The sequence below is a fragment of the Punica granatum genome, chromosome 4, assembly GCF_007655135.1.
Source record: "Punica granatum isolate Tunisia-2019 chromosome 4, ASM765513v2, whole genome shotgun sequence".
Lineage (NCBI taxonomy): Eukaryota > Viridiplantae > Streptophyta > Magnoliopsida > Myrtales > Lythraceae > Punica > Punica granatum.
Genome location: NC_045130.1, coordinates 6318035 through 6335354, shown reverse-complemented (window position 1 = coordinate 6335354; position 17320 = coordinate 6318035). Strand labels below are relative to the sequence as shown.

The window sequence follows — 17320 nt, the reverse complement described above, 5'->3', positions numbered from 1 at the left end:
TCCGCGTGCCAACGTGGGCTCACACTACGCCGACCCAATATCGAGAGCAGTCAAAATAGCACATCGTTGCTAGCCCCCCCTCGCCCGAGTACGGAAGAAGAGCCCGACTCGAGGTCAGTAGTTGAGGGCGGGTGTTTAAGAGCACGTGACAACGTGTAAGCAGAAATAGACCACATTGAAAAAATGAATGAATATCCATGGATTTATATGAGATTTGTGTGCTACCACTTATCAGCTCGAGCTTTTAAGTGAATATTAACCCAGGTCCGTATAAACTCAATTAAAATTTAATAAAACCATTCAATTATAAATTCAATAACTTTATATGTAAATATATAATGAGAGGGATTAATATAGCTGGGAACAATTAATGTTATGTCAAGACCAAAATTAGAAAGAAACAAGACATGCTGGGTCTGAGAAGGCCTGCCTCTCTGCGCGTAATCGAAAATGCCGCGTCTGCTTTGGCATTTTCCCAAAATAAAAATCCTAAATTTGTCTTCTTTTTGCCCAATTATTTGTTTGGTCACCAAAATGAAAAACATATGGTTTGTTTGTTTCTAGGTTGTATGTTTAATTAACGCGTCTTTGAATTGATATATAGAGGCTGGTTTTCTAGAGTATCCTTAATCCTCATGGTTTAGGTTGCGGTACATACACACAGAAATTTTAATATGAAAATGTTTTTAGGATTCGATGGTTCAGCTGCATCTTCACTTGATACTTCATTCTTTTTGTACAAGGAAGCAAATAAGAAAAGGCGCGGTTCAGTCGTAAAGTCGGAACCTTGTCTGATTAATCTTGCAAAAAATAGCTTATGTCATTATTTATGCAGGGAGTAATAATGAATTGACGCTGCTGTGAACTATAGCGGATTTTATAATATCAAATTACATTATTGCTCAGATGATGATTTTATATATTAAAATCTCCACTCATAAATTAAACTGAGTGTATAAGCGCATGTATGTAGTGAATAAGGTTTTGGATGCCATAATACAGAATTTAATTGATTGTTAATATTCCAAAGCATCTTATATATAGTTCGAATATTATTTTATGAGATGAACTTAACTTTAAAGTATTTCGAGATATATGCTCGCGCAGCACGTTGTCAATTGAACTATTTTTTAAAAAAATTTCTCCAAGAAGCCAGAAAGTGAAAAACATGGGAAACTGCACACGAATTTTATGCCCAGAGTGTGTAAATAAACAATTGGAAAAGTGGGTGCCTAAATTAAAGATCACAAAAATTGAGTCAAACGATGTATGATAAACATGAACCAATCAAAATGTGGAAAGAAAGAAAGAAAAAGAGCAAAGATTGGATGCGAGAGATACCAGTAAAGCTGGTTGAATTTGGAATAAGTGTGTACATAATCAATTCGTCTATTCTTTGGGAGATTCTATAATGAAATCAATAATAATAATTACATAATATAATAAGCAAATTACTAAAATTGAAGTATATTAAAAAGTTTAAATTTCTTTAAAATTTATGTAAATTACTTCGAAATTTCTATAATAATGTACTTTTCTTTTTTTTTAAACTAAGAAGTTACACTAAATTTAAGTAATTATACAAATTAAAATAATTTACTTTGACTGTGTTGTATAACCACTTTAAACACTATGCTTGGATTGAATTGTTGGTTTTAGAGTTAAGTAGAGTTGAGTTTTGATTTTAATTGGGTTATAATGATTGTGTTGTTGAATTATGAGAAAAAGTGTGAAAAAGTAATGAATAATTGAGAGAAAGTAATGATTATGTTATTGAATTTTGAAAAAAAATAATGAATAGTTGAGAGCAAGTAATGATTAATTGAGAGAAAGTAATGATTGTGCTATTGAATTGAAGATAAATAGAGTAGAGTTAAAATTTGTTTGTGAAACTATATACATGAGTTTTTTGAACGGGAGGGGTCTAGAAGTGTTCAGAAATTTAGATAATTTGTTTTATAAAATAGGAGGGTTTTTCGAAGTGTTCTAAACGCATTTGTGAGCTGAAATTCTAACTCTACGATTTTGGAGGTTTCATGAGGTTTAGAAGCATTCTTTTATGACAAACATCTCCAAAATTTTTCGAACTTTTGAGTTTTGACAAATAAATATAATCCAAACAAGATTTTTAGATAATAAAAGAATTTTCAAAAACAACCAGACCCCTTACTTATAATAGTTATACCTGAACATAGTGTAAATATATTCCATAAACCTTCTTCTACTCAATCCCTCAGTGATTTTTTTTTTCTTTTCGTATAGTGCATGATTAAGTCAAGTGTACCATTGTCTTGATTTAAGATACAACGTATCACTGAATCTGACTATATTCGCATGGATAATTATAATGGACGTGTACGCTGCTGCATCTCATAGATATGGACCCATGGATTTGCTGTTAGAACAACTTCCTAGGTTGGTAAATGTAATATTTCATGACAATTGGATCTAACCCACACCCTTTGTGGATTATATCTCATTAAATATATATACTTCTAAAAGCAAATTATGGAATATTCTGTTCAAATCAGAAGAAAGAGCGAACAACTTTTCAGGACATGCACTAGCTGCAGATCGGATCAAGACAAATATACGGGAAGCTGCAGGGAAACTGTGCTACCGTTCAAATGCATGAACCGCGCGTTGCGTTTACGAACTAACAAACCGATGGGCCATTAGTTTTCCAAATTCTCCATTCTACCTGACAATTGGGGAAAATCGATCGTCCAAAAAGACTTGGCATCTCGTATCAGGACTTGATGTGAACACGTCTGTAATTGAAGTCTGTAGATGCTGCCACGTTGTCCGCTTTCTCTGTCAAAACTGTAATGTTAAGAAAACCGTCCCGTTTCCACAGTCTGTATTACCGAGGTAATATATTTGCTTGCAAACCATCTCGTGATTGAACGATCTCAAGAAAGCCCGTGATAAGACCGAATGGTTTGGTAATTTGTGATGTCATAAGGGTTTAAGTTAGTAACTTTTAAGAGTAAATTACGATATCATAATGGGCGGTCCATTTGATGGTAAATTTCCTCGGAAGATGACTTCCATGAATATTCTCCGAAGTGTGCTCGGTCCAAAGGATTTGATTGAGATATGAAAGCGAAGGGACAGGTAGAGACTGGACTCCACCAAAGTGACCCTTCCTCTTGCAATTTGCTGAATGTCAGTTTCCACTGTAGTCACCCAGATTGACTTTTCAGAACGCAGAATTTCTTTAGTGTTTGATGTGATGATGATATGCGGACCACAAGCGCCTTACCTGGCTGCTCAACAACTTCGAAAAACCGATCAAAAACGGCAACCGGATAGCGAAAACGTATGGAACAGCTCTACAGGGACGCCTATATATGTCTCTGTCCGGCACTGGCCTGGACAAATTCAATCGGCATAGTTAAGCCGCCAGGTAACAAATATCAGACTGACTCGTCATAGTGGCTCCGGGAAGAGGATAAGAGACAGCACAACCAAGAAGGAATTTTGCAACTGTGCTTCTGTTCATAGAAAGAACATTTGCGTAGACCATAGAAAGAACCATAAGGCGGCGCTTCTTCACAAGCGTCGCCATACTACATTCAAGTCCGGGACAGCTGGACAGGACCTTTCTCTGTACACTACAGCATGGCAAAAGGAACTGTCTGAGAAAAAAAGGGGAGATGCACATATATGCTATTGCTCGTAGGGACTGGCTCGGCTTTGTCGTGACCCGGGGGCGCTCTACATAGCCAGGCCCCTCGAGCCTGGAATATCGACCCAATGGATCTCGAGTTCCACCTCTCCGCGCTCGACGTTTCGAAGCCTGAGCACCATGGTCTGGACGACTTTCCCGTCCTTCCAAATGATGGGGCTCTCCTCGGCGTAGCAGTTCTCCCGGCTCGGCTGGACCTTGGAGATCACAGTCCCACTGGTGACCCTGTCGAGGGGCATCTTCTGGGCCTCCAGGAACGGTCCCATGTTGAACTCTGCATCCCCCATCTTATCATCCAGCGTGAACGTGTCTTTGTCGTACACCAGCTGCATCATAAAACAGAGATCCATATGCTCCATCAGCAAGAAATATTTTCAGCTGGAAAGAAACATTAAGAAGCCGGAACAGAATCGCTATGGAAAACAGTTGCCATATCTATGGCAATTTTTTATTATGCTTCATTTTCCTTTATACTCACCACTTTGATAGGGAGTTTTGGATCATCAATCGAGAGAGTAAGCTCTTCGTTCCACTCCGGGTTTATGCTGTTCTTAACGAACCGAGTCTTCAGTTTCTGCGCCAAGGTAAAACAATTTAATGATCTGTCCCAGCTGAACTCCTCACCATATGTCGCATGACTCGCATCCGTGAAGCAACGACAATCAAGAAACAAATGAAACTGCTAAAAGATAATTTAATTCAGCTCAGCAAGTACCTGAGAGCCCATCTTGACAATAACATAAGGGTCGCTGGTCCTGAGGTTGACATCCCTGACGGCGAGGTTGAGCCCCTTGAGAACTTTGATCTTCAGGAGCCCCAGCAGATGCTCCATTCCATGATGATGATGATGATGACGATGATGATGAGGCATGTTGGAATTGTACAAAAAGATACCAAACACTTGATGTTGATGAATCCAAACAAAACGAAATCTTTGATTATGAGAGTGGGAGAGAAAGAGAGGCAGAGAGAGCAGATGCGATTTTCTGCTTTTCTCTGTTCCTGTGATCTGCTGAACATGAAGAGCACTGCTGGGTCTTCTTAAATAAAGAAATAATAAAGACTGAAAGAGAGGATACCGACCGCGTCTTACATCATTGCTCAGCTATTATTATCGGTTCTGCTAGTATTTCCCTAATAGTATATGGATTGACTTTGACTTTCAATAACGACAATGATCATCAATGGATCGATCGAACGCTGGTTTGGGGCTGCTTCGAGAAAAGGTAAGACAAGTGAACTTCTTCTGCATCTCTGATTGGTTCTTTTCCACTCATGACCAAAAAGACCCGCGGAGGTTGACCCCCTCCCCCCATGCCCCCCAAAAAACACACAGCTACACATCATAACTCATTGGCCTCAAGTGCTTGTTCCCTCATTTTCAAGAATTTATGAACTTCTGGATATTGCCTAGCTAGCTAGATGATTGACTCGGGTGTTGTTACGAGTGAGTTTCGAACACTTACACCTGGCAATTCAAGTTGCAGCTCATCAGCCATACTCTTGTGATTTGGGAAGTCTCATGTAAAGAGGTTGTTACAAGTGCTTCGAACTCTTGCAGTGTAAATAAAGTATATATAATTCAAGTTGCAATTGAGCAGCCATGCTCTCATGGTTTGAGGACTCTCCTGTTTAATCTGGTGACTAGTATCATTTTTTACTAGTAAATATTTCACCAATGAGTCCCCGTCCCGGCCAACTCTTTTTTGGGTTGTCACGCCGCGTCTCTGTTCTATTTAATTATATTGGCGTTAACTCTGTTTCCCTAACAAAAAGAAGGACCGACGCGTAGTCCGTTACTTATGATGATATCATAAGCTCCCTCATTCAAAACTCGTAAATGTGAAGGTATAAGGGGCTAATAGGGAAAGCTAAGGGGCAAATGCCCTTCTGTCCGCCAATTTATTGAGGCCGGCATATACCCCACTTCTGTTCAGTGTAATTTAGCCTTGGCCTTCCTTATTTACGGAAAGATTTCAAGATTTGAAACTAAACGATCAACTTTATAGATTTCACTTATTAATTGGCTAATCAATTAGGTTTGAGATCACAAAGAAATTATCGGTCCCTAAAGCATCACGATTCGATAACAAAACTTCGGGGTCCAGAGGGGTCCCCAACTTGAACATAGATAAATGGTCTCTAATATGAAATATATAATATGAACGATGGTGGTCCAAAATCGACTCTCTCTCTCTCTCCTTGTCTTGGAATATAATAAGCAACTCTTTGGATGTTTCAATTAATTTATTTTTCCCAACTGAATTGATAAAAGTGTTGGTTAAGTAGTAAAGAGCTCACCCTCATAAGGAGGAGAATACAAGTTCGAATCTCGGGAACCGCACTTGTTGAGAAAGAGAATAATATTTAATACTTTATCTCCCTATCGGATTAGTTAGATCATATTGGACTTATGGATACTAAAGTATACACCAAATAAATAAAGAAGTGACTGAGAATTGTCAGGTCAGAATCATTAGGATTTCAACATTGGTATGCTATATCGATCAGCTCCAATTTCAAAATCAAAGAAACGGAAGATAGAAAAATGAGACAAACACAGGCCCGATGCATGTGCTTCAGAAGTTCGCAGTGCAAATTACATTGCAGAAATCAAGATCGGTCACTCAACATCGATCTGGGTGTTACTAGTTAAAATGCAACAGGTTTTTCTTTCGATTTCTGTTTTTCTTTTTCTTATAATCAATAAATTACTAGGTATTACATAAAAAGGCGTTAGTCCTGAATTTCTAAACTACGACATGGGAGAGACAACAAATTAATTTGCTCGATGAGTAGCTATATCATATATGGGGTAGTGAAGTGATGGTTTAAGTTTAATGATTTGGTTGAACAGTTTCATTTCGAGATCATGTTGTTCGTTGACAGTATTCAATTATGCTGGTTCGTACAAGCTCGGTGTAATATATTAGACCGTATCTTGATCATTGCTAATGTAAAAATGGATAAAAACATGGAAATCTCGACTTCAGTGTTTCGAGTTCCTAATGACGCTGAACATGTGAACGGTGAATTCATATATAGACAGAAGAATCTCCTACAAAACGTGCAGAATAAATAAATAACTAGTAGACCTTAAATTTTAACTAATTAATCAATTAATTATATCTTCAGTGATGATTTCAATTTAATCCAATTCTTCAAGACCAAAGATTTGCATATATATATATATACATACCTAGAAAACAGAAATCTTCATCTTCAACGCATCTAGAAGAGGACTTCCCAGAATAGAGCCTCATATGAGAACACATAGAAAGAACTAATTTACTTATAATAATGACATTAAAAAGAAAAGGAAAAGAAATCTTTTTCTCCTTTATCCCTTGAGGAAAGCTTCATCATTTATCGGGACGAATGTATTTATTTAGAATTCACTAACACTTCGCTATTTCAATTTTTCAATTGTCGCACTTCACTACACACATTTTCAAAATTGATAATCTGGTCCCTAAATTTTCAAAAATCATAACAAAAATGATCCATTTAGTCCTCTTTTGGCTAACAGTTCGGTCCCTAAAATGACCATTTTGTTATGATTTTTGAAAATTTAGGGACCGAATTCTAGATTTTTAAAATTCATGTAGTCAAGTGTCGGCAATTGAAAAAAAATTGGAGGACCAAAATATTAGCGGACTCTTTATTTTATATGACATCGTTGTCGCTTATGTCATCGTGCATGATCCCAAGCTTAAAATCAACTCTAATAAAAAGATGATGTAGTGCAGTAGCACATACCCTTACCTGATAATCAAAAGATTATAGGTTCAATACTTGGCGGGACTACTTGTGTCCATTTATTAGTTATTAAGGGGTCGTTTGGATTCAGAGTTAAAGTTACTTTGATTTTGATTTTAATTTTGATTGTGAAAAAGAACAAATAAGATGTGATTATAAATTTGACTTGGAAAACATGTATTTTTGTTGTGTAGTGTGTTGAGTTAAAGTTAAAATTTTTGAATTGAGAAATGTGTATTTTTGTTGTATAGTGTGTTGAGTTAAAGTTAAAATCAATTAACTCTGAATTCAAACGGGGCATAAGATTTCTATTGTATTAAACCCATGAACCTCCCTTATAACTGAAAAATTGACTCTAATGACATCAAGCCTAGAAAGATCTCATTATCATAATGATATATATTAGGCTTCTATCCTCTGGGTTGCATGATATTTGTATCATATAGAATAATTACTTTAAACTACTCACCAAAAAAAATAATTACTTTAAAATGAAAATTATTATATTGATAATATAAAAAGTAATTTATTTGTAAAAACTAATTTTAAAGTAATTAAGTAATATTAATTGTAAATAGTACTTTTATAATAATTATTATATTGATAATATTTAGATTAATGAGAGCATTTATTGCTCATATAATCCTCGATAAATTTTACTTATATATAAATATAGATATGAGATATCTTTTTCTACGAAGAGGAAATAATCTTTAATATTCGCTCTTCCAAAATTGTAAGAGAATATTCTGATAAAAAAAAATTCTTCAAGTTCAAATATCTCGGCGCTCCTTGCGCCGCTATACTACATTTAAGTCCAGGGCACGACCCTTCTCTGTACAATTCGGCATGACTAGGAACCCAAGAAAGAAAGAGCGATGCACACATATATGCTCGTAGGTATTGGCCCAGCTTTGTCCGGGGCTCGCTCTCTACAAAGCCAGACCCCTCGAGCCCGGAATATCAACCCAATGGATCTCGAGTTCCACCTCTCCGCGCTCAACGTTTCGAAGCCTGAGCACCATGTTTTGGACGACTTTCCCATCCTTCCAAATGATGGGGCTCTCCTTGGCGTAGCAGTTATCGCGGCTCGGCTGGACCTTGGAGATCACAGTCCCACTGGGGACCCTGTCGAGGAGCGTCCTCTGGGCTTCCAGGAAGGACCCAATGTGGAACTCTGCGTCACCCATCTTATCGTCCAGTGTGAACGTGTCTTTGTCGTACACCAGCTGCATTCATAAAATAGAGATCCAAAAAATGCTTCATCAGCAAGACATAAATTCAGTTGGAAAGAAACGGAAACAAGCCGGAACATAATCGCCATGGGAACCAGTCGCCATATCTATTGCAATTTTTATTAATTATGCTTCATTTTCCTTTATTATACTTACCACTTTGATAGGGAGGTTAGGATCATCAATGGAGAGAGTAAGCTCCTCGTTCCACTCCGGGTTTGTGCTCTTCTTCACGACCCGAGTCTTCAGTTTCTGCGCCAAGGGAAATAAAACAATCTAATGATCAGTCCCATGCATCAAGCTGAACTCCACCATATGTCGCATGACTCGCATCCGTGAAGCAACGACAATCAAGAAACAAATGAAACTGCTAAAAGATAATTTAATTCAGCTCAGCAAAATACCTGAGAGCCCATCTTGACAATAACATAAGGGTCACTGGTCCTGAGGCTAACATCCCTGATGGCGAGGTTGACCCCCTTGAGAACCTTGATCTTCAGGAGGCCCAGCAGGTGCTCCATTCCATGACGATGATGATGATGATGAGGCATGTTTGGAGTTGTATAAAAAGATATCAAACTCTTGATGTTGATGAATCCGAACAATACAAAATCTTTGATTATGAGAGGGGGAGAGAAAGAGAGGCGGAGAGACCAAATGATGTATTGAGAGATGTTCCGCTGCTCTGCTTTTCTCTGTCGCTGATCTGCCGAATATGAACTGCTGGGTCTTCTTATATATAATAAATAAATGCAGAGGGATAACGACCGAGTCTTACATCGTTATTATTCAGTTAATATTATATGAATAGATAAAAGTAATTTGATTCAAATGATTCAAAGCTTGTTTCACTTTATAAGTCTCGAATTCGAGTCTTTGTGAATGTTAAAAATACACGCTCGGAGAGTTTTATCATTTAGGGTGTGTTTGGTTTCAAAAAAAATTTCAACTTTACTCAACTCAACTCCACTTATTTTCATTTCAATAACACAATCGTTACTTTTTCTATTTTTTAAAAAGTTTTAACCATTCAATTCAATTTTTAATATTAAATTCTCTCAACTATTCATTACTTTTTTTACAATTCAACAAGACAATCATTATTTTCTCTCAATTATTCGTTATTTTTCACATTTTTTCTGATAATTTAATAATACAATCATTATAAATCAATTAAAATCAAAACTCAATTCAACTCAACTCTAAAATCAAACACATTTTTAATAAGTCGACCCCACTAAACTGAATTAGTCGGGATTGAATTGAACTTCCGAATACAATATTCACGCCAAAAAAATATTATGTGAATGGACTTTGACCAAAGAGGGACACTGTGGAATTGCTATTACGAATCGAAAAAAAAATAATGATTACGCGGCAATTAACCAATCAGACAGCACTGGTCTTTGGCTGCTTCGAGAAAACATCACACAAATGGACTTCTTCTGCATCTCTGATTGGTTGGTTCTTTTCAACTGACCAGAAAGACCTTCCCCGACACGCAACTACATAAAATCATCACCTCCGTCTGGATGCTCTTCCATCTTCAAGAATTTATGAACTTTCGGATATATGTTTGGTAAGAGGATGTTCTCAGATTAAGGCTGATTCTCGTTCAAATGCCGTAAGATTTTCATGACCTGCAAGCGATTGGACACCTTTTCAATTCAAAAATTCGTGTTAATAAAGATAATGAATCCAAACATTACATGTATTTAGAATATTCTTTCTATTTTTCTCATATGGGACAGTTATCGAAGAACGTTGCTTGGCTTGAACTGCACGTTGCTCCAAGTAGGCTCGGAATACCTGCACTATAGCATCACGTACGATTCGATAACAACACTTCAGGGTCCACAGGGGTCCCTAACTTGAAACAAAGATAAAATGGTCCCTAACATGAAATATGATGGTCCAAAATCTTCTTTCCCCATAAAATATATGCATTTTTTGGCTTGGAATGTAAGCAAATCTTTGGATGTCTCGATTAATTTATTTTTCCCCAGCTGTAAGTGACTGATCTATGGCAGTGAACGAATCGTTAGGTCAGAGTCATTAGGATTTCAACATTGGTATGCTATATCGATCAGCTCCAATTTCAAAATCAAATAAAGGGATGACAGAACACAGGCATGTGCATGTGCTTCGGAAGTTCGCACTGCAAATTAAATTGCAAAATTCGAGATCGATCACGCAAAATCGGTTTAGGGTGGTACTAATTAATGTAAAAGGGTTTTCTTTCGATTTCGTTCTTTCTTTTTCTTAACATTCATAAGTTTCACATGGTTAATTTACTAGATTCAGAATTCATCAATAAATTATGGTTTGCATTAGTGCCAAAGCAGCCAAACCATAATTTATTGATGATATATATATATATATATATATATATATATACAAGAAGTCCAAGAAAAGTGTCTAAACCTAGAAAGGGTCCCGATTTATCGGGCTCCCGTCCTAATTAAGGAAGGTTTAATCAATAAATTACTAGATATTACATAAAGAAAAGGTGTTCATCCATCAATTTTGCTTGATGAGTAGCTATATCATGGATTTATCCAAAAAAAAAAAAACAAAGAAAAAAAAAAAGAGTAGTCATATCATAGTTACTTGGTTGAACAGCTTCATTTCGACTTAATATTGTACGTTGACAGTATTAAAATGCTGGTTCGCACAAGCTTGGCTGACTGCATTGCCAAATTAGAAATGAACAAAAATAAAGAAACACGGAAATGTCTCGCCTGAACTGTTGTTTCAAATCCCTAACCATGCTGAATGTGAACGGCGAATTCATATATACACAGTAGAATCCTCCACAAAACGTGCAATATAAATAAATAAATATTAGACCTTAATTTTTTAATTAATTAGCTAGTTAATTAATTAATTATATCTTCAGTGGTGATTTCAATTTAATTCTTCGAGACTAAGGATTTGCATATATACCTAGAAAGCAGAAATTTTCAACGCATCTAGAAGAGGAATTCCCAAGATCGAGCCTCATACATAAAGGAACAATTAATTTATAATGACATTAAGAAAGGAGAAAAATACCTTCTCTCTTTTATCCCTTGATGAAAAGAAATTGAATTTCCATCCTCAAGAAATCTTCAACCCGGGCTCCAAATTTTGTACTACCATCCTACCTTCGTCGACGATGCTAATGTATTTATTTTATGTGACATCCCTTTCGTTTATGTTTGATAGAGCATCATCGGACAAGACCCCGACTTAAGCCCGACCGCAATAACATCAAGCAACTATTTTGATTCTTAAGCAACGCGCTCGGTTCATGGATTGGTTGGTCCATCCTTTGGACAGACCCGCCCATTTAACACGTTCGGATAATCCGCACGTGCCGCTATTGTAACAGAACAGCCTCAACGTGCTTTCCGTCACTTGCGACTGAAAAATCTAGGCCGCTGGATGGAGTGACACGTGGCACATCTTCATCCCAACACGTGGAAAGGTCCATGGATCTGCGTCTCTCCGCCACACACTGTATCCTTGTTACCTTTTTCCCCAAAAAAAATAAAATTTCTCCGGGAATTATTCACTTCCAAGTTCCAACGACAGAGAAACTGAAGAAGAAGAAAGGACTTTCCTTTTCCCTTTCAGGGTCCGCCCTCTGCTGAGCTCTTCACTGGGGAAAACCACTGTAAGTCCCGAAATTGAAATCATCCGCTCGATATTTCTGTCGTATATCGTAAAGGGTATCGTATATTATTTGCTTTGATTTGCTTTATGGCGTATGTTCTGGCGGAATGATAAGTTCCTGCTGGAGGAGGGTGTATGAAGAAATGGTCTTTGCCTTTCGTTCCTTCTATTGGGCTTTTGCATTGAGAAATGATGAGTTGATGAAGCTAGTGTTGTAGCCTGTATGTTGCTTCAGGGAAGAATCTTTTTGGGTCTTTGTAGATTATTATTATTTGGGAGATTACATGTGAAAATTCGTGAATTTGATAGAGAATGGATATTCCTTTCTGTGGGAGAGTTAAGAATGCAACTGCAGAGCTTTCTGACTCGGGTTCCTACTTGGATTCTCGGGGGAAGTCTGATTGACAATCAACAGTAGGGTTAAAGTTCTCTTTTACATTTTTTAGTTGATTACTTTTAGCGGTCGAACAAGGCTGATCTGAGTAATATTGAAGATATCGTTTCTTCCCCAAGAGAAGGCCTTTTTTGTCTTTTTTTTTTTTTAACCCTCCAAATTCTGCATTTATATCGTCTACTCTGGAAATATAACTATTACAGCAATTTTGCTCTAGAGATTTTGCTCTTTCCAAGCGCCATATGAGTTTCATTTCTCTTCTACATGTTACCCAGGGTATCATGGAGATCAGTACTTCAAGGTATGCATGATTGATTCTTTTCAAGTATCATTTACGGAGATCTTCTGTCTATTTGTCTGGCTTTATTTTCGTTTTCAAAGGTAGTCTCTCTGGGTCGATAGTCGTGCTAATTTATCACTGCCTGTGGAAATCTGGCAGACTTCTTGATAATCAAGTGCTGCAGCCATCATGGAAACCAAGAACATTAGATTGGTTTCCCAGCATAAAATTCCCACAAGCTGTTGCCTTCTCAAATAGGGCGTTTCATTCTGATGGATCTTCGCTTAGATCACTCTATAAGCATCAGAAAGCCAGAAGAACATTTTCGATGCCAGTAAGCATAGAGGAATCGGCCTTTCTCCAATCAAATAATGATGAAGATGCAGATCTTATTGATGAGGACGACCCTTCTGAGGACCCCGAGGATCCCTCTGAGGACCCTCTCAATCGACCGTTGACTGCTGAGGAGGTGAAATTTTATATTATCTGCTAAATGCTCCAGGGATCTTCACGTGCTAATGAGTCTGCTGCTCATATCGAGTGTTACTTATTTTCTGTTCAATGAATTTTACCAGTTGAAGGCATTGCTTCTTGACTCCGAGAGGGAAAAGCTTACCAGAAAACTTAGTGAGGCCAACCAACAGAACAGGTTTCTCAAACGACAGGTTTCTACATAAACTCCTTTTAGCAGATGTCTTTGATTGGTGTGCTATGTTGTCCAAGTGTCGACAATCTGTTAGTCTTATCTGGGACACCATTGGAAGGGACCTCTTTGGTCTGTTCTTTGTAGTGTTGGAGAAAAATATTTTGCTCTGCTTTTGTTCAAATTAGCAGTCACAAGTTCCTTTTGTTTGTTTATGCTGAACTGGGAAGTACTACTCATGTTTCACTGAATGTAAAATCAGGAGCATTAATGCTTCTTCAATTTTTTCAAATTGGAAGAGTTGGAAAAATATTTGTGAATAGCTGAAAATTGAAAATTATGAAGTCAGCAGTTGCTTATAAGCATTAAGTTTTTTGAGTTCCATGCTGTATCTTCTGCTAGATACGGGTAATTTCTGTTTCCTTCATCTTATGCTCTGTATCTTCTACTCATGTAGTTGTTCATAAAGGAAGATGCACTAGTGAACTTCAAAAGTGAACTTGCTGTTATGGAGCTCGAAATCCAGGTTTGCAAAATCCTTGAGAACTTTATTGGTGCATCCCTGTTTCAGCTTTGAGAAACATGTCGATTGGTTTCAATATATGAGAGAATCAACTTGATTCATATTCACAACTGGAAGATAGATGGATTATCTTGATCGAATTTATTCTATTGAGTTAATTCTTTGGCTGATTTATGTCATCAGGCTATGGTTGCGCTGGCAGAAGAAATAGCTAAAGCTGGAATTCCTGAAGGTTCGAGAAAGATTAATGGGAAATACATACAATCACATCTTCTATCACGATTAGAAGGTATGTACCTGTCACCTCATTTATGCTTAATCTGTTCCTTCTGTAGATGTTATAAATCACATGTACGGAGCATAGCACAAGAATGTTTAGTTTATTTATAACAATGTATTGTTCTTGGTTAAGAAATTCTGAATTTCCCTCGTCATCTCATTTCTGTTTTTGAAGCAATCCACGAAAAGTTGAAGGAACAGATAAAGGATGTGGATGCTGCACAGTCCAAGGAGGTGCCCTTATTCTGGATAGGCATGGCAGAGGTATAAATGATCCTAATAAATGATTGATGTTCTGTCTTCTCTTCTGCCCTAGAAGTCACGAAATCCTCGGAGTCCACTCGACCTGACTCCGTGTTGGAAATAGATGTCTCAAATATGAAGTGAACGGTGCTGTCTTGGATGACCTCAATATGAGAAATAGGAAATATTAGACAGAGACTGATTCTGCTTAATTTGTCGTGATATCAGAGTGTACAAGTAATGGGCACATTTGATGGTTGGAGTCAAGGGGAGCATCTATCACCTGAGTATACCGGTTCTTACACGAAGTTCTCAACTACATTGATGCTCCGACCTGGAAGGTACATGCATATGTACAATGACTTTTCTTTCCCGAGCTGCGGTCACATATTTCTCCCCGTCGTGAGAGTTGAGCTGTTGTTGTTGGTTGTGAAGGTACGAGATCAAGTTCTTGGTGGATGGGGAGTGGCAGCTATCTCCAGAATATCCAACGGTTGGTGAAGGGATGATGAAGAATAACTTGCTGATTGTGGAGTAGGTAGTTCAAAATGTTAGGCAACTCTTATATATGTGTAAGAAAATGACATGATGTTGCCCGTTTCTTAGGAATTGGCTCATATCTACAGCAGGCTTTTCGGCAAGCTTTTGTAAACATGCTTCAAGTTTTGTGTCGAACTTTCTTTGTAAATTCACGTAATCCTTGTGAATAAGAGCTTGGCTCGACCAGAAAAGATGCATCCACCTTTCCTCTTTGTTTTGTCCACGAAACCTTTTATTGGGCCGTTGTGTGTATCATATGCTGCTTGGAAGTTGGATCACTCTATACATGCGATTCGTATGTTGAATAAAGGTTATTTGGAAATGGAGTAGAGATAAAACTCTACTTCATTCTAACTATATTTATATATATTTAATTAGGGATATAATAATAAGGTGAAAGGAAAAAATAAAAAAGTAATGATTATATTATTGAATTATTGAAAGGAAAAAAATAATGGATAGTTGAGAGAATTTGGTATTAAAAATTAAATTGAATGGCTAACAAAATTGAAGAAAAATGGAAAAGTAATAATTGTGTTATTGAATTGAAGATGAGTGGAGTTAAAGTGAAGTAGAGTTAAGAAAATGAATTCCAAAACCAACAGGGTTGTCGTGGTCCATGCAGTCCATTTGATGTACATATAAAACCCATTAATGGGACCCAATTTGTGGGGCCCATTCAGGGAGACAGAAATGTTAAGGGGCCTTGGGAGAATGCATCACTGCATTAAGTATTATTATTTGACTAATATTTATACGAACAGTCAACGGTGGTGGTGGTGTAATTATATGTATACTAGTCGTGAAATTCATGCGGAAATTCATGCGGTAGACGGGATAGAACTTAAACTTTTTTCAATTGAATTATATATATATATATATACATTTATTTCAAACAATACAGTAAGTAGAAATATATAAATCATAATTTACAATTAGTAAAAATATATTATATTGAATTTATATGACTATTGTTAACTAAATTTTCCCAATAAAGCAAGTAAAAATATATAGTTATTCGTGTATATATATACTTATTTTATTGTTAACATCTATTTGATTAGATGTTAATTTTATCTTAAATAAATTATTCAAGATTATGCAATATTATGTAGATGATAAAATCTTCTAAAAAATTTTAAAAATATTCTATTATATCAATATCTAATAAAAAAATATCCGCTCAACTTTAAAAATTAAAAAATTAGCCTATATTAGAGATAATCGCGTGAATATATATTATCAGAGAAATATATTAATAAATTTATGATTCAAATAACCATATACTAATATAAACTTATTTTCTGGGCGGCCCAAAAGAGTTGGGGGTCTAAAGCGAAAAATTAATATGAGGTGTTACTTTATATTTTTTTTAAAATAATATAAAATCTTTCTTTTGGAATTTATTTTTAACTTTTCATATGCAAATTAATAATTAAACTATATAATATTTTTTCTAATATATTTTTATTTCGATCATTTTAAACAATTTTTTATTGCCTACATTAGGGTGATAGTAAAAAATTTCTGAAAAACAACTGAAAAATTTTTTAAAGTTAAGAGAGAAATAAAAAGATTATTCGATAGAAAAGGATGACGACTAAGAGAACAAAATTAATTTAATCGAATATTATAATGGATGAAAAATTTTGACCAAAATAAAGAGGATGGAAAAAATTGATTCAATTGAGTGTATGAATGGTTGATGGGTAGAATAATTAGTGTTGGGAAAAAACAATGAATAAATTGGGAAGGTCTATAGAGAGGAAAAAAAAAAAGGAATGATGTGAAATTGATTATGTTCTAGTAAGCTAAGTTATGCAAATGAGGAAAAATATGAAAATTTTATTCAGAAATCGACCGTTTTGAGGTCATCTGATTGGGCAAATCACAACTCCGCTTTATACCATACATAGATATAGATATAGACATAGAAAGATAGATATATACATATACATAAGAAGGACAGAGCTTGTATGTTAGTAGGCGGACTCGACCGACCCGAAGCAGGCTGCGCGAAGCTCCTAATACACATGGTCCTCACGGTATATTTATCGGGCTTAGGCCCCGTACATG

General features: G+C 36.4%; 3 protein-coding genes across 3 annotated transcripts; 1 reads left to right on the top strand and 2 right to left on the bottom strand.

Annotated features, from left to right (window-relative positions):
- Window positions 1-3460: 3460 nt before the first annotated feature.
- Window positions 3461-4740, bottom strand: LOC116206384 (GTPase activating protein 1-like). The gene is made up of 3 exons (XM_031539246.1): window positions 4407-4740; window positions 4170-4265; window positions 3461-4017 (listed from the first exon to the last, which is right to left on the bottom strand). The coding sequence occupies exons 1-3, from the start codon at window positions 4560-4562 to the stop codon at window positions 3721-3723; spliced, it is 549 nt and encodes a 182-aa protein (XP_031395106.1). The 5' UTR covers window positions 4563-4740; the 3' UTR covers window positions 3461-3720.
- A 3396-nt stretch (window positions 4741-8136) lies between these two features.
- LOC116202864 (GTPase activating protein 1-like) lies at window positions 8137-9407 on the bottom strand. The gene is made up of 3 exons (XM_031534497.1): window positions 9090-9407; window positions 8842-8937; window positions 8137-8679 (listed from the first exon to the last, which is right to left on the bottom strand). Exons 1-3 carry the CDS (start codon window positions 9234-9236, stop codon window positions 8383-8385), a joined length of 540 nt encoding a protein of 179 aa, XP_031390357.1. The 5' UTR covers window positions 9237-9407; the 3' UTR covers window positions 8137-8382.
- Window positions 9408-12224: 2817 nt separating this feature from the next.
- On the top strand, window positions 12225-15456 carry LOC116206307 (protein PTST, chloroplastic). The gene is made up of 9 exons (XM_031539138.1): window positions 12225-12343; window positions 12940-13037; window positions 13176-13485; window positions 13592-13681; window positions 14117-14185; window positions 14366-14471; window positions 14637-14725; window positions 14933-15045; window positions 15140-15456. The coding sequence occupies exons 2-9, from the start codon at window positions 12979-12981 to the stop codon at window positions 15240-15242; spliced, it is 939 nt and encodes a 312-aa protein (XP_031394998.1). The 5' UTR covers window positions 12225-12343; window positions 12940-12978; the 3' UTR covers window positions 15243-15456.
- The last annotated feature ends 1864 nt before the right edge of the window (window positions 15457-17320 follow it).